We start from the raw sequence: 17,902 nt of genomic DNA on the forward strand, positions 1-17,902 counted from the left end.
GCCGCATCAAACTTTCCACCGGAAGCTAGCTCGCGTGACGTGCAGCTTGGGGAGCTGGAGCCGCGTTCCAGAACGTGGAAGGGTTAAAAAAAAAATCAGTCCTCCCCTAAAAGAAGGATATTTTTGGAGACTTTTGGGTGCACTAATTAACGTGCTTTTCCTTAGAGAATTTGTTAGTTTTGAAGTCTGATAGGAAAAAAGAAAGCATACCAACCCCAATTCCGGGGGACCAAGATTGCGACGGACAACCAGGAAGCGGCCGGGCTGGGAGCTGTCCCGGGTTCTCCGCTCTGCTTTGGAGGGCGGTTCCGAATCCCTTCACCGCGTTCCCTTACTTGTTTGACCCCCTGCCCGGACCTAGGCTCCGGCCCGGGTCTGTCACTCCGGAGCCGCCATGTCGTCGGATTTCGAAGGCTACGAGCAGGACTTCGCGGTGCTCACTGCAGAGATCACGAGCAAGATTGCCAGGGTCCCTCGACTCCCACCGGGTAAGAGCCCTGCCCCACCTGAGCCGGGGTGGCTCGCAGAGCCGGGAGGCTCTGGTGATGGAACGCCGTCTGAACTAGTGTGTCTCTGAGGCGCGAGGCAGGAATGAAGTGGTGACGGGGCCTTCCCGGACGGATGGAACTTCCCTTGGTTGAGGTTAAAGGGATAGCCCATGGTGGGTTGGGTGCAGCCAACAGACCCCTTCTGGGCTCCAGTCCGAACTCTGCCGCCTTGTTACTTGCATAATCCTGGGAATGTTTTTCTGAGTCTTAGTTTTGGTTTTTGGTTTTGCCTGTTTGTTTTCGTTTGTATAACAGGGAGATGTGAGAGTGTTCTAAAAAGAATGAATGAAAGTACCTAGATTAAGGGTCTGACGTTGTTTTGTTAGTAATGACGTTATTATTACCCGAAGCAATTCAGGGTTAAAAGAGCCATGGTGCCTGAATTCAAATCCCAGCTTTGCTACGTAGAAGTTTTGACATTTAAGCAAGTTTCTTAACCTCTTTCAACTTTCCTTCTTGGTAAAATGGGGAGAATTGTAGGTCTCTCATAAGGCTGTTGTGAAGATTAAATTAACATGTAAAACCTTTCCTTGGTGTTAGCTGCTATTACCATTACTATTTTTCATACCCCAGCCCCATTTATTATTTCTCATTCTTATTCAAAGACTCCGTAACCCAATTTTATGTAAAACTTGGTACAGGATAATCTCTCTCACTTTTAAAATTCCACAACTTCCTTCCAGAAATGTATATATTTTTTGTTTTTGTGTTTTAGCATGTCTTTCTTTTATGCTAGACTAACTGTGTGAAAATGGAAGTCATGTCTGATTTCATTGACACTTATTTAGAAGGGACTCAGGTAAAAACGTTTAAGTAAATAAACAAATATATAAATGTGACATTTCATGATTTTTATTTGTAAGACATTGTTTGGGGACTTATGTTTCTCTTAATACAAATTTAATTTGAGTAGTTATTTCTGAATAAGATTGTTACTTTTGGCTTCCTCGTGTTAGGGAAACTGAACAATCATTGGGATGCTAGACTTGGCCCTGCCTTAGCTCTGGGGTGTAAAGCATAGGAAAGGGAGGGCTCATTGATCTGTGAACTGGTGGGCAACTTCACCGTCTCACCTTATTAGTCAGTCCCGATGCCAGCAATAATTTCTCCTGGGCCCAAGCTGTCATTCCTGTTTCCCTGCCTTCCCCCAAACTTACGTGTTTATAAATAATATTTTCCTTTATTTCTTTGTTTTTCTTTCCCCACCTATTTTCTATTAATAGGGATATTTCCTTGAAGCCAGGATCTCTGAACTTACACCCCACTCATCTCCTGAAGTCTCAGTTAGTTCTGGAGGAGGTGGATGATGTCTTAAAGAGGTTTATGAGTTCAAGTGAGGGGACAAGAGGAGAGAACCAAGGTAGCCTATTCCACCCAGCTCGGCTGCCTCGGAGATTTTTGTGGATAAAGTGGCTGATGGCCTCACCACTTCATGATACATCACCTCGCCTCTTCTCTTCAGTTCCGCTTTTCTGCACTGCTCAAGATCATCTTGATTTTTGTTGTCTTTGTTGTTGGAGACTACTTCCTTTGACTTCAGTCCCAGAGCCTCAGAGTAACAGGATGTATGGTTTTAGTTGGAATTTTTGCTCATTTTTACCTGTAATAGTTTTAGCAATAGGAACATTGTTGTTTGTTTGAGATGATTGCTTTTGTACTTGGAAGTTGTGTTGTAAAGTAACAAAGTCATCCCTAGGTTCAAAGTTGTAAAAACTGTTTCCAAGGAAACAGGTTGTGCCGAAGTTTATTTTTTCTTGTCTTTATATTTTAATGTAACCATTCTTACCACATAGAGGGAAACCTTGGAATTAAGTATTTAAAAAATAAAGCCCGACTCTCCTTCGCTATAGTGTAACGTGAGGCCCACACACAGCAGCTGCAGTGACATGGAAAGGAGACTGCATGGCTGACGCTGGAAGAATGCCTCCTGACTTAAGTTATTGAATACCAGTAATTCTTTAAAATGCAGTGGTTTCTCTCTTAGTAATTACTTATGCTTGCTCACTTGACAACCTGTTTCTAATTGATATATAAAAAAAGACAAAAATATATCTGCGTAGTTATGACTTTCAGATATACGCCTGTGGACTAACAAAAATTAACATAGCAAAAACAGTATGGTTAAAAGAAATGATCATCTCTTTCTCTGGGCATCTTTAGTGGTTGACGTAGAGGAGATGAACTATGATTTACTTCAGTTAAGAAGGTTAAAAATTGGAACAAACTTTTTAGCCAAAGCAGTTCATTCTCCAACATATTAACTTATTTAAATTGAACTAGAGCCCTGGCTGGTGTGGCTCAGTGGACTGAGTGCCAGCCTGCGAACTGAAGGGTTGCTGGATCGATTCCCAGTTAGGACACATGCCTGGGTGTGGGCCAGGTCCCCAGTAGGGGGCACTCAAGAGGCAGCCACACATCGATGTTTCCCTCTTTCTCCCTCCCTTCCTCTCTTTCTAAAAGTAAATAAATTAAATCTTTTAAAAAATTGAAGTAGAGTGAGTAGGATTGGTTGCAATTAACTTTACTCTCTGCTGTGCATGTACAATGTATTAAAGTGTTACTTCCAATGAGAATATAAAAGATTGAATATTTTAAAACTTTATTTTGGAAGAGAAATTTAATTGCTCTGTGGTATATTTTAAACAATAAAAAGACTTTGCTCTTAGACTATAGTGTTTCAATCTTGACTAATTTTAGAAATTGGACTAATGAGATGGATCTTCCCTTCTTAGGTAATACTCTGTCATACTGTATTTGAAATTTGATTTTAATGATTAGTGTTCTGTGGTCCCATCAGGGAAATGGATGAGTGGAAACCATAACAAATACTAATTGTGGAGTTCCTTTTCCCCTGGGGATGAGTTCCAAGTTCAAGGGATACGTTACAGGTGCAGAGGTTCCATTACATCAGACAGGCTTCCTGAAGGACCTAAACAAAACGTTCTCTTGCAGTCAGTTGTATATGTTACCATTCACAGAGTGATAAATGGTCTATTGTGAATCCTACCACTTTGTGGCTATAAGTCAGAAACACCAAGAAACCTATGATGGCAAGTTGGTTAGATTCACACGTGGCATCAGGTCTGTTTAGGATCCCCTCTCTGTACCAGAGGTGCAAATTGGGGCCAATTGCCTGGCCTTTCTGAGCCTGCTTCCTCCATCTGTAAAACTGGCAGAAGAGGGAAGAATTGGTTTCAAACTTGCAATGCTGTAAAATCAGGTGAAATGAAACATGTAACATACTAGCGCATTTTTTCCCCCCAGAGAATGTACATGATGAATTAGCCATTAGTGATGGATGTTAGTGCTACTGCTGAAGGCAAAAGCTAGTAGGGTTATTCAGGGCCCACCTCCTCAGACTTTGTGATATTAATTGAACTTTTAAAGGAAACTGGGACCTCAATTCTTGCTTCCTTTCTGTGCTTACACTAGAGTTAGGTGAGTCTCTCTCCCTACCCTTGAAGGCAGACAAAGGAAGGGACTTCAGGATATGAAGCTGGAATTGCGATTTTAACTTGGGATATCAAGGAAGGAGTCAGGGGAGAGAACTGGAAGTTTTGGGACTGGACAGCATCCTTTATGGGAGGCAATGCTCAAGTCTCACTGATTGGTCATGTTAAGCCCCGGAGACTTTTGGAGACCAGACATAGCTATGTACGGAAGAAGCCACAAATGTCGTTCCATGATTTCCTCTTGCCTCTGCAAGGTGGTTGTAGTGAGAGACTTGAAAAAGTCTACCTTTATTTATGAATAACGTGGTTTACTTAAAATACACGTGGCTGTGGCACTGAGTGTGTACATGGTGTTCTTGAGCACCTGGAATGTGGCTACCTAGTGAAATGAAAATATTTTGGATGTTTCGAGTTCAATGTTGTTCAAACTAAAAAGATTATTAAAGCTAATGTCATTGGTTTCGTTTTACTTTTTCAAATGTGGCTACTAGAAAATTTAAAATTACGTGTGACTTGCATGCATTACACTTCTGTTGTTCTACAGAGTTAGAGTTGAAGGGATGGTTCCAGTTTTAATTCAGAAGTTCAGGGGCATAGTAAGTTGAAGTAGAGTTGGTAGGATTTGAGTTACGTACACACAACCACACTCTAATCCCAGGGGGGACCTCTCTCCCTTCAATAACCTATTTAACCTAAATAATGACTTCATTGATTTTTTAAAATAAGCTTTTAATTTTAGAACAGGTTTAGACTTATATGAAAGGAAGATAATGATTAGAATCCGTCTATACCCCATGCACAGCTTCCTTTGTTAACGTCGTACGTTAAATATGTTGCAGCCAGTGAACCCATGGGGATACATTATTATTAGATGAGGTCCTCATTTTATCCACATTTCCTTAGTTTTTTATCTAATGTCCTTTCAGTGTTCTAGGGCCCGATCCAGGATTCTATAAAACATTTGGTAGCCATGCTCCTTAGGTACCTCTTAGCTGGGGCAGTTTCTCAGGCTTCCCCTTGCTTTCAATGACTTTACAGTTTAGAAGAGTTACTGGTCAGATCTTTCAGAGAATGTACCTCCCTTGGGATTTGCCTGATGTCTTTCTCATGGTCCTACTGGGGTTATAGGTTTTTGGGGAGGAAGACAACAGAGGCAGAGCATCCTTTCCATCACACCGTATCAAGAGTACACACTGTAATGGAACTTAGCACCCGTGTGAGCTTTGATCACCTGGCTGAGGTAGTGTTGGTCTGGTTTCTGTACAGTGAAAGTTACTATCTTCCTCCTTTTCCATGCTGTTCAGAAGGAAAGCCTGTGCATTGCCCAAACTTAAGGTGTGAGGGTTGTGTTCCACCTCCTTAAAGACTTAGTATCTGTGTAAATTGCTTGGCACTCCTCTTTACAGGAGAGTTTTGTCTGTCCTCAGTTTACTTACTTACTCAGTTACTCATATATATGGCCTCATGACAGTAGTTCTGCGCTTCGTCTTACATTCCAGCGCTACTTTCTTTTGTTGCTCAGACTGTCCCAGCTTTGACCATGGAGAGCTATTTTGGTTGGCTTCTGTCGCCTTTCGATACACCCCCATCATGCAGGGCTGTTTTTCCTTTTAAGTGCATCCTTACCTTCTTACCTGTTAGAAGATACTCCAGAATCATCTTGTATTTTTCCTAAGCGTGTCCCGGAATCAGCCATTTCCCAGGGAGTCCTGTTTCGTTTTACTGAAAACTGGGGTGAGAAACCAAGGTCCGGACACCACGCCTGCTCATTGCTACTTAGTGCGCTCTCTGTGCTGCATACCAAGTTCAGACAAAGATGTGGCAAAAGTGGGCCCTATCTTCACGGAGCTGGAAATGAGGCTTCAGAGAAAACCAGTTTCTAATGACCATCAGGGCCACTAGACAGAGCACAGAGGTCTAGGGATTCAGAAGGGACCAGTTGTGGCCCAGGAGATCACCTGGGAGCGTAGGTGGGACTCAACAGATAAAACCGGGGAAAGAGCATTTTATCAACAATTGCAATAAGTGGGCGCACTGGACACCTGTGTTTCCGATTGTCCAGACTCCTGTGCTTTATCTTTTGATGGCAGCACCTCCATTTTCCAGCGAGGAACCACCTGAACCCAGTCTTGGTGGAACTGACTGGCTGTTGTGCCCTGTCTGGGTCAGGAGGTGAACGAGTTACCATGCAAGGACATCCAGAGAATTTTTGCTGGGAATTTAAATTTTGAGCAGAGTGAGCCAAGAAGAGAGCCCTTCGGAAGGAGTCTCAACACTGATCCATCGTATTGCTGCTTGAGACTCCTTATTGCAGGGACAGCCAGTGGGTTTCTGCTCCCTTGGTGCCCTGGGCCACCCTGGGGACTGTGCTTCTTGAGCTTGTGGGCTCTTTTTTCTGCTGACTTGCTGAGCCACCCCATATTATTCTAATAAACAACCCCTCCCCCTTTGGCTTAGATGAACCAGAATTAGTTCTGTTATAGTTGACTGAAGAACCCTAAGTGGTGGCTTGAACAAAGGCACAGAGCACGGGGAAAAAAGAGGTTGGTTTGGGCAGTGATGGATGGTCTGTTTGGTTAGCATATGGAGTGCACACTGGAGAGCTGGTTGCTGGAGTCAAAGTTGGGAAGGTTGCCTGGGTTTGGAGTATGGAGGACCTTGTCTGCTAGGCTCAAGTGATCCACTCAGAGCGACATTGTAGGGCGATTAGATGGGAGAGGGTGGCCAGAGTGGAGACCAGGAAACCAGAGTGGTTGGTAGCGTAGTTTCTTTTGCAAGTACTTGCACTGGCCTCTATTATTTATTATTCTATTAATATCACTTTTTGAGAATTGATTATATGCCAGGCTCAGTGCTGGATTTTACAATTATGAAGATGTTTAAAACAGAGTTCCTGTCTTCCCAGAGCCTCCAAGATAGAAGGTAAATCAGACTGGTGAGTGGGAGAGAGAAATCATTAAGATGAGGTGAAAGGTATAGCTGTTTTATGTAAGTGAAAACGTGGGGCTCTTTTTGTTGGGTAGGAAAGGCTTCACAGAGGTAGTGATTTCTGAAGAGAGTGTTGAATAGCAATTTGCCAGGTGATTACCATGGAGGTGGGCATAAACATTGGGATTAAAGGGGTGGAGTCCTGGAAGTATGTCAGGATTAGTGATAAAGATTTAGGCTCATAAATAGGGAATATGAAGGTTACTAAATGGGAGCAGATGCAATTGCCCGGGGCACAGATGACAGTCATAAGAGAAAACAGCAAGGGCTAGATGCCGAGGATCAGCAACAGTTAAAGGATGGGCTGAAAAAGAGGATGAGCAGCAGAGGACACTGAGACGGAAGTGTCATTGCAGCCAGGAGAGGAGACAGTGACAGGCTGGGAGGAGCAGCATGCGAGGTGCCACGAGATTAAATAAAAATAGAACATGGAATGTCCATTAGTCTGGGCAAAGGAGAGGTCTGAGCCTTAAGTGAAGGTCACTCCGGTGGAGTGGTGGGGTGCGGGCAAGGCTACAGGGAGGCACTGGGGAGAGGAGGCAGGGAAGCGTGACTGTGGCTGGGAGGAGAGAGGCGTTAGTGGCAAAGGGGAGCAGAGGTCAAGGGAGGCTGCTTTTTCTGTCTGCCTCATTAATGAGGAAACCTGGTGTCCGTCAGTCCTGGAGGCCCAGGGCATGGACTGGCCTAACAGCTGAGTGCCTTAAGGAAAACAAGATGCTCCTTCCGCTCTTTAAATACGGAATCTCACTCTTGGCCCAAGAGGGGCTTGCCTTAACTTACACTCTGCTCTGTCACAGAAATATAGTGCGGTTTTACTCCATCTTGTGGAGATCGACGTGTGCCGGAAGCACATAAATTTGGGGCCATGTACTAAAAGTTTAATTTGGCCCTATTGTAGGTTTAACTTTTTCAAAGAGAAGAAATCAAATTGAATTTTAATTCCAAATGTGCATTTTTTTTTTTTAGGGAAACATATTTAGAGTACACATAAAACATAGGACAGCTACCCTGTAAAAGGACAGGTTTGGGGTTAGCAGAACATAATTACTATTCTCGTGAAATAATAATTCCTACTGAAGAGTCCCCACTTAGTGTTGACTATTCCAGTGATGGGCTAGTCAGCTAGTAGGTGTTATGCTCACCTCAAATTGTGCTTTTCTTTTCTTTTTTTTTTTTTTAAGATTTTATTTATTTATTTTTAGAGAGGGAAGGGAGGGAGAAAGAGAGAGAGAGAGAAACATCAATGTGCGGTTGCTGGGGGTCATGGCCTGCAACCTAGGCATGTGCCCTGACTGGGAATCGAACCTGTGATGCTTGGTTAGAAGCCCACTCTCAATCTACTGAGCTACGCCAACCAGGGCTCAAATTGCACTTTTCTAGTCTGTTATACTAGTCAGTCAGTAATCGTTTTGGTTCCACATCGCAGAAACTCAACTTTAACAAAAACAAATGATTTAGAATGAGAGTAGGGGAATGTTTTTTGAAAATACCTGCCAGGACATGTCTCTTCTGGAAAAGGGAATGACAGCTCGGTTATAGCTTGATTTTGGTAGAGTTTGAGCAAACCATATACAGAGATGTGGCACTTCCCATTTTAAAAGTAATTTCACTTGTATCAGCTTATTTCAATGAAAGATAATCCAGTTGTGACTGGTGTATCTAGGTTGGTTGGGTATCATCCCACAAAGCGAAAGGTCACCAGTTCGATTCCCAGTCAGGGCACATGCCTGGGTTGTGGTTCTCAGGTTTTAAATTGTATTTGTACATCAGTTATTCTCCGTTTATTATCATTAAGACTTTGCAGATTCCTCATGCTACCACTAAATCTGCTGTTGTTGACACAGTCTCTTCTAAAGAACAAAATAATTTTTGGTTTCTCTTTAAAATGTTGTGGCATCTCATAATCACTCGGGCACTCTGTTAGGGTATGTGTTTCCAGATAGCCTAGCATGAGTGGCTCCAGAGTGGTTTCTGACATGCCGGAGAATGACATGGTCGGTCGCCCGAGGTGGTAATCATCTCATCTGACTCCTACAGAAGTCATACAGAAATAGAGATTTCTAAATACTAAATTATTTATATTCTTAGCAGTTTTCTGATATTGTTTCAGATGAGAAGAAACAGATGGTTGCCAATGTGGAGAAACAGCTCGAAGAAGCAAAAGAACTGGTATGTACAGACTCGGTAACATATTTTAACACACAGCCAGAGTCATTTAGGCTGATACCTTAGCCTGTTTTATACATCGTAGAGATGTGAAATATGGCTAGTTAGCACTTTATAACTGAAAATTCATCTGTTTTTAAATTGAAGAGAATTTAATAGTTTCTTGGGATTTTATTTTTCTTAATCAAGGTGATTCATTAAATGTCCAGCTCTAATTTTTATTCCTCAATAATAGTTTTTATAATAGCTGTCAATAGTTTATGCTTGTCAAAACCATCCTGAGTACCAGACACAGCAGTAAGCACATTACTTGCTTTATAATATTACTTTTCACAAAAACTCTGTGAGACAAGTACTATTTGTCAAAACTGTTAAGGATCTGATTTTTTTCTACCCACTCACTAATAACTGAGCTTGCCATAATTTCATGGATGCTGATAGAAGACACGAGATACCAAAGTCAGAGACAAAAGACTTTTATCACTCACAGCAAAAGCAGCCGCCAGAGCCTGAGCGTTTTTACATTAGTTCCCTGAGCCCCAGTTCCTGCAGGGGGTGCGGCAGGGGGCCCTAGCCCACCCCCTTGGTGGAACACCCTACAGCAGAGGGACGAGGAGCCCGGGAAACACACTGCTTTACAGCAGCCTGGGAGCAAGCCTGCTCTTTGTCCCAGAGGGACACGGTAGTTCCTCCCCCAGGATGGCTCTCGGCAAATACAGCCTTGAGCAATGTTCAGGGAGAAACTGGTTAGGGCCTTGCATTCTTGGCATGCCCAGCAGGGCTGAGAGGAGGCTGAGAAAACCCTGGAGGAGTGATTGTGCAACACTGTTGTTACACCCCTCCCCCCACTTGGTAGATGGGAAAACTAAGGCTTAGAAAGATTAAGTAACTTGTCTGATGTCCACACCCACCAGAGCTCTAGCTCCTCCACTATTTTTTAATATAAATACATTCATAAATCAGGGAACAAAAAATATTGTCCCAATTTTTTGGTGTTAAAAGCCAAATATTGCAGGCGTGATTCAACTTGTTACTGCAGTGTGGTCCTAGATGAGTGTGTTGCTTTTCTAAGTACCGAAGGGTCTCCTTGGTGTTCCTTCAGTGCTACTTACTCATATACTTAGGACGTTTCCCAAAGTGTGTTTCTGTTAACTGGTAGTCTCTATTCAAATACGTTTGGGAAACTGTAGCTCAAACAGAGTTGGAGGTTGGGGACTTAATTTGGTTGTTTCCCTGCAGGACCTTCTTGAGCCCTAAAGTAGGCGAAGAGGTGTTATGAATCTCTAAGAAGGGACTATGGGGACAGCCAGAGCGTGGAGCATTTCTCAGGCTTATTCCTCAGGCTGAGTAACGTTTATTAACAGGACCAGCGTGGCGGGGGGTGGGGGCACGGGTTGCTGCTTTTAGGGGTATATGGGAGGAACCGGTTGTTGCGCCCACTGCACAGGAGACATTTCCTCCGTGTCCCCGAGCGCGAAGACAGTGAGTTGCAGAGCTGCTGCTCTGTCTTCTCTGTCGCTGGTTCTTTTCTGACCGTCCGAACGTCTGATGCTCTCCATGCCCTGGAAGATCTACGCCTGTCTCTGCAGTGACAGCCTCACTTCCAGTCTCCACAGCTTCTCACGTTTGTGTCTCTTGAAAGTTTCCCTTTTTTTACAAATGCTTCTTCCTTCCTCTCCCCTCCCTACCCCCTCCCCTCCCCTCCTCTTCCCTTCATATTCAACTACTCCTCTCATGCTTCCTGGCCTTCATGTACAAAGACTGACCTTTTACAAACCACAGCTGCCAATCAGGACACCTCTTTCTTCCAGCTGGTGGGCTGGCTTGCCATAAAGACTTTTTGGATCTTGAGTTGACATCTTAATATTGTTGTTGAGTTCTCAGTAGCAGGTTTTTTGCCATTAAAATTTGTGTTTTGGTATGTTCGACTTTAAAAAAAATCCTAATGTGAGAATATACTTACTGATTTTAGAGAAAGAGAAAGGGTGGGGGTAGGGGAGGAACTCCGTCCCGCAGAGCTCCTCCATGTTGCCGTGGATGAGAAATAAATCGTCCCGGACACAACCTTGTTGTTCTGGCGGGAAAGGCGGTGGTGATTCCCTCTAGTGGGAAACGCCAGGATCCCTTCTCCCAAACTGCTTTTATCAGGAATGGTGTGTAATGGTGTGTACAGCATACATGCATAGCTCATCAATCAATGCCAGAAGGCTACAGTCATACAAAAACAGGTAGGAACACAGAGATCTGTCATAGGTCAGGGTCTGTGAGTCATGGTGATGCCAGAGGGTCTGTAAGACGTGTGTCATGAGACAAGGAGTTTACTCCTTATGCCCTGAACTTAAACATCGGGTTCACATCACCAGGGCTATACAAAGCAAAGCAGAGGAAGCTTCAAAGGATACAATGTATTTATTGGGCCTGATTCCCACAGGAACCCTCAGTGTTAGAGTCACGTCATGCCTGCCACCTGCGTTTTCACCTGGTTTTCCAGGGAGACTTACTAGCCCCTTTCAGACCCTGCTCTCATGGAGCTGCAATATCCGAAACTACAGAGAGTGGTCCCCAACAGTGGTGGCGGGAGGAGAGAGAAAGGGAGATAGAGACGTCGTCATGAGAGAGAAACTTCGATTGGTGGCTTCCCATACGTGCCCCAACTGGGGATCGAACCGCTACCTAGGTATGTGCCCTGACCAGCAGCTAACCCACTACCTTGTGGTGTCCAGGAAGATGCTCCAAACAACTGAGCCACCCAGCCAGGGCTGTCTTCTTTTGGATTCATCATTAATTTGATGATGTTGGAAAGCTGGTCTCCTGATAACCAAGGTTTTCTTGCACTAAGAGGTATATAAAACATAGTCATGCCCTCATGGAGCTTCTACTCAGTTTTAGTTGTTACTAGCATGAAGAATTTTGTCTACAATATGTTTTCATGTTTGTTTAAAGTGATCAGAAAGCTGATTCACTTAATTCTGATGACATTCTTGTCAAGAACACTGTTCATTTTATCACATACTATCCTTTTGATGAGGACCTTGGGAGAAAAAACTTTTTTTAAAGTTTGACTTACTAGGATTAGTTGTCTTTCTGCTGAATAGTTGTTTTATATTAATCTCTTGGAGACTGCATGTTCTTCAATGATCATGTCTTCCACTGTACACTGGCCACGTGACCCTCAGGTGACAACACAAAACAGGTGTATGCTAATTGCTTTTATTCCTGGTTTCATTTGAGGTGCTTGTTGTGTGTTTCTTTTTTTCTTGCTTGCTTATTTTTAGTTTAGTTTCAAGTGTCCTTGTACACTTCTTTAAACAAAAATATACTTAAGTCTTGAATTTTCACTTACATGTACTTTTCAATGATTTTTGTCTGGATGATCCTTTTCACATTGTCAGAATAAGTACTTACTGGTGATTTCAGAGAGGTACTTTAAATAATTGCCTTACTGTTTAATTTATGGGTGCTTCACATTTATGTTGAGATGGGTCAATAATTTAAATGGTCACCGCTTAAATCAAGGTTAATTAAAATCATCTTTTTTTTTCTTTATTAAAATTGAGACCTGTTAGTTAAAACATGGTTTTACTGGCTTCCCTGTGCTCTACAATACTACAGTTAGTTGGTCTCTAAAACTGGATAAGAGTTTTATTAGTGACAAGCTTTCAGTGTTCACGGAAATGCGTATTAAAATGCTTTTATCAGACATAGTCTGAGCAAATTTGTTGTTTTCGTTTTTTAATACCAAAGATAAATAAGTTACCTCTGATACCTTATATCATGCTTGTTGTATGTTTTTTTTTCCTTCATCAGCAATCATCACTACTGTAGTTAACATTAATCCAGTGATTATCAAGTAAGGCACACTATTTTAAGCACATCATGGGGATTACCCCATTTCATCATCACAGCTGCCCTACAGAAGACAGGCTGTTGCTAGCCCTGCCTGGTGTGGCTCGGTGGATGGAGTTCGAACCAAAGGATCACCTGTCCTTTTCCCAGTCAGGGCGCATGCCCAGGTTGCAGGCCACGTCCCCAGTGCGGGCACACGAGAGGCAACTGCACACTGATGTTTCTCTCCCTCTCTTCCTTCCTCCCTTCCCCTCTCTAAAAGTAAATAAATAAATAAAATCTTTTAAAAAGAAAGATACACTGTTTTTAGAAGTGAGAAAAGTAAGGCTCAGAGAAGTTAAGAAACCTGTCCAAGGTTGTGTGACTAATACGTGGTGGAGCCCACAGTGTGAATGCAGACACCTGACTAGAAGCCTGTGCTCTTGACCATCGTAATTCTGTGTTGCTTCCCATTACCTGCTCATGTGTTGTATTCAAAGTGTTACGTAATGACAGGTGGTTAAAAAGTGCCCTGCTGTGATTTCAGTGGGCTTTGTGTAACTTAGCATATCACTGTATCCATTTAACTTCAGACCAGCACTGTTATAAAGTATAAGGAGTCAGGCTGGAGGTTGAGATCACATGTTGGTCGGTATGTGCTTTTCCTAATCAGAAAAGACTTTCCAGAAGAATGTTTACCAAATGACGAAGGCTGGGCCGATGCTTTATGCTCAATGTCAGAAATAATGGTTTACTTCATCTTCCTATAGTTCTGTGGGTTTGGGGTCAGAAGACCAGCAGGTTGGACTGAATGATGGGATACTTCAAGCGCATCAAAATCATCATTATTATTAAGGATGTATGGATTAATGCATATGTTTTAATAGAAATTCTTGACAAGGTAAGAGCTTTGGTAGTCTGCAGGTTACTGGGTAAGCACTCAGTCACTATTTGTTCACCGAAACAAAAATTAAGGACACAAGTAGCCCCAGTGTTACTTGATTACAGACAGTTAGCTCCCTGGACCCGGTTCCTCGGCTGTAAAATGAGGAACTGAAATTAAATCCTTTCAGCTCTCAACATCTGGCAAAATAGAGAAGAAGCACATGGTTTAAATCATGCTTTTCTCTCACCGTTCCAGCTTGAACAGATGGATTTGGAAGTCCGAGAGATACCGCCCCAAAGCCGAGGGATGTACAGCAACAGAATGAGAAGCTACAAGCAAGAAATGGGAAAACTGGAAACAGATTTTGTGAGTCAAATTCCATCCTTTGTCATTTTTTCTGATCTTTAGACTGAATTTTTACTTACATTTTTGTCATTTCCTATGCCTGCCCCAGCACTGAGTGGTTGCCCAATCTGGAGGGAGGGGAGGGTGGGCAGTGACTGTGCGGTGGGCACAGAGTTTCAGTTGTCCGAAGTGAAACACTCTAGAGGTTGGAGGCTCAACAGTGTGAATGCATTTCACACTGTTGAACTCTGCACTTAAAAATGGTTAAGATGGTAAATTTTATGTTATGTGTAATTTACCAGAATTCAAAATTGTAAAAAAAAGATCCAGATAAGGAAAGACCTGAGTTTTATCTGTGAGTGACAGGACTCATGTGTTGGCACGAAAAGCAACTGTATTTCTGAACTTGGCCTCCAAATTCATAAAGGAAGTCAAGAATTTATAAGGGTCTTTCTGCCTCTGTTCGCGCCTCAGGTGTTTCAGAAGCTACAACTTTCCACTACAGGGCCAGAGGTGCCAGACATGGTAGAAATTCCAGTGTCTAGAAATAGGGTAATTTGCATGTTTGCATGTTTAGTTTATATTTCAAAGGATGTTTTCCCGAGAATTTGAGATAGGCTATGTTAGTCCTGTGATGCAGTTGCCTTTTAAATGGTGACTCTAGTAATTAAAATAATTAGAATTCATGATGGACCTAGATGTGAAAAGAAATGGAACCCCTTGCTTCTATGCTGTGTGTTAGATAAATCTTCTAGATCTGCTTTGTGAACGGTAGGTTCTCTCAGCAAGAATATCAGGTATGGTAAGGGCATTGGATTTATTTGAGAATTTAACAACTCACATTTAAACTTAAAACAACTCTGATTAAAGTCTCATTTGTTTCAATACAAATGATGAAAGTGAAATAAAATATTTATAAGGATCATTTTAGTTTGCTTATCTCATTTTTATGAAACTCTTTTCCAATGATTTTTCTCCTGGTTTCTAAAACAATTAAGTGTATTAGTTTTCTAGGGCTGTTACAACAAAGTACCACAGATTGTGTGGCTTCAAAACCAGGATTCATTTTCTCACAGTTCTGAGGCTGGAGGTCTGAGGTCAAGGTGTTGGCAGGGGCTGTTTCTGCTGCAGCCTCTCTCCTTGGCTGGCAGATGGCCGTCCTCTCACTCTGTCTTCACACGGTCTTTCCTCCGTTTTAATTCCTTTGTTTTACTGTGTTTTAATTTCTTCTTCTCTTCTCGTGAGGAAGCCAGTCACCTGCTGGATGAAGGCCCACCCTAATGACTTCAGCGTAACTCGGCTAACTCTTCACAGACGCCGTGTCCAAGCACGGTCACGTTCGGAAGTGCTTGGGGTCAGCACGTCAATACAGGAACTGGGGGAGACACGATTCAGCCCAGAACACTGAATTTAGTTTTGTTCTTTTCCAATTAAAAAAATTTTTTTTTTCAGGAATTAAACTGCTTCTGTGGCTTACAAGTTAGCTAACCCAATCTTCAGGAGTTTCCTTTTTATTTTTTTTTCCTCCTGAAGAGTATGATCCTGGGTAGGTTCTTTCAGGTATTTGGATATTGCATGTTTGGATACGTATTTCTCAGGTATACTTTCTGTTCAAAATAAAAATAGCACTAGCAAGTGTGAACGAAGCATTTCTGCTCCAGGCTGTCACTAATAATTCATGTGTTTACGTGGATATGTGCTGCCATGGCTTTCTTCTGTGTCAGGAGACATCATCACGAAGTGCTTCAACATATTTCACTTTACAGTGTGAAGAGTAGACAGCAGGTGTGGATCGCTCTCCCCGTTTTACACATGGTAGCATGAAGAGGTTCAGATTGATTATGGATTTCATTCAACGAGTCTTTCTTGAACCCTGTGGTCTTTCAGGTATAGTTTTAGGTGCTGGAAAGACACCTTTAAGGTAGATAAAGTTCTTGCTCTCGTGGAATTTAAATTCTGGTGACAATGACAAGAAATAAATGAACACACATAACATGTATACACAGCATGATCTCAGGTAGTTATAAATGCTGTAAGTAAAAATAAAGTGATTTTGGTCAAGATGGAAGTGAAGGTAAACATGCCGTGCCTCTGTGCGCAACTGTAGAAAAAATACAGCCACACTACAAGACAGGTATCACCCAGAATTGTCAGAAAATTGAGCTGTGTGGACGTCTGACAACCAAGGATTTAAAAAAGCCACATTCATCCCAGATAGGTAGGAGGGGCCAAGACATGGAGAGGTGTAGAGACATGGAGTGGCGAGAGAGGCGCAGAGACAGGAACGGCTGGTCCCACAGCCTCATGTGGTAGATTAAAAGTGGGAGGGACACCTCAGGAGTGAGGGATCCCAGCCCCAGACCTGACCACCCAGCCCAGGGTCCCAGCACCAAGAAGATAAGTCCAAATAACCCTCTGGCTGTAAAAACAAGTGGGGATTGGGTGGCGGAAGAAACTACCTCCTCTTAAATGACTCACAACAGACTTAGGACTCACGCAGACCCACCCCTGTGGGATTCAGCACCAGAGCGACAGCTGAAAGGGCACCAGTGGCACATGGGAGAGAGTCAAGTGTGAGTAGGGAGGCAGCTTCCTCCCTCACGATACTCCAGAGGCCAGGCAGCGGCATTGTCCCCTCTGTGGGCCCTCCCCCACACAGAGCATCAGAATGGTGACAGGGGTTGCCCTGCCCTGGTGATTGCCTAACTCTCCTCCCCATACAGTTTAATAGATGCACTAAGACAGGGAGTCAAAGCAGCTCTACCTAATACACAGAAACAACACAGGGAGGCTGCCAGAATAAGGAGACAAAGAAACATGGTCCAAATGGCGGGGCGGGGGGGGGGGGGTGGGCGGACAGAACAAAACTCCAGAAAAAGAACTAAACAAAATGGAGATAAGCAGCCTATCAGAGGCAGAGTTCAAAACACTGGTTATCAGGATGCCCCAGGAACTCACTGGGTACTTCAACACCATAAAAAAGACCCAGGCAGAAATGAACATTGTATTAAGTGAAATGAAAAATCTACAGGAAACCAACAGTGAAGAGGATGAAGCTGAGAATCAAATCAACAATTTGGAATACAAGGAAGGAAAAAGCATTCAATTAGAAAAGCAGGAAGAAAAAAGAATTCAGAAAAAGTTAGGAGAGGCTTAGGAATCTCTGGGACATCTTTAAATGTACCAAGATCCAACTCATAGGGGTGCCAGAAGGAGAAGAAGAAGAACAAGAAATTGCAAACTTACTTGAAAAAAAAAGGAAAGATAACTTCCCTAATTTGTTGAAGAAAATAGACATACAAGTCCAGGAAGCACAGAGAGTCCCAAACAAGATGGACAGAAAGAGGACCACATCAGGACACATCATAATTAAAATGCCAAAGGTAAAGAGAAAGAGAATTTTAAAAGCAGCAAGAGAAATGCAGGGTCACCTACAAAGGAGTTCCCATAAGACTGTCAGCTGATTTCTCAAAAGAAACTTTGCAGGCTAGAAGGGACTGGCAAGAAGTATGCAAAGTGATGAAAAGGAAGGACCTATAACCTAGATTACTCTATCCAGCACAGCTACCATTTAGCATGGAAGGGCAGATAAAAGGCTTCCCAGACAAGATAAAACTAAAGGAGTTCATCATCACCAAGTCATTATATGAAGTGCTAAAGGGAATTATATATGTATATATAAAACAAAAAGA

General features: G+C 42.8%; 1 protein-coding gene across 8 annotated transcripts in view; it reads left to right on the top strand.

The window, feature by feature from the left end:
• The first annotated feature begins 49 nt into the window (after nucleotides 1-49).
• The window catches only part of VTI1A (vesicle transport through interaction with t-SNAREs 1A), a 335,283-nt gene continuing 317,430 nt past the window's right edge, over nucleotides 50-17,902 (top strand). For 3 of the 8 annotated variants that reach the window (XM_045853851.1, XM_045853852.1, XM_045853856.1), the window contains exons 1-3: nucleotides 67-488; nucleotides 9,099-9,157; nucleotides 14,121-14,231. In XM_045853851.1, the coding sequence (XP_045709807.1) occupies nucleotides 395-488; nucleotides 9,099-9,157; nucleotides 14,121-14,231 (264 nt within the window). In that variant the 5' untranslated portion in view covers nucleotides 67-394. Of the gene's footprint in view, nucleotides 489-9,098; nucleotides 9,158-14,120; nucleotides 14,232-17,902 lie in introns of all 8 variants that reach the window. The other 5 variants (XM_045853848.1, XM_045853853.1, XM_045853849.1 and 2 more) reach the window with 5 other exon arrangements.

The sequence above is a fragment of the Phyllostomus hastatus genome, unplaced genomic scaffold, assembly GCF_019186645.2.
Source record: "Phyllostomus hastatus isolate PE091 unplaced genomic scaffold, TTU_PhHast_1.1 phas_scaffold_1066, whole genome shotgun sequence".
NCBI classification, from domain to species: Eukaryota; Metazoa; Chordata; class Mammalia; order Chiroptera; family Phyllostomidae; genus Phyllostomus; species Phyllostomus hastatus.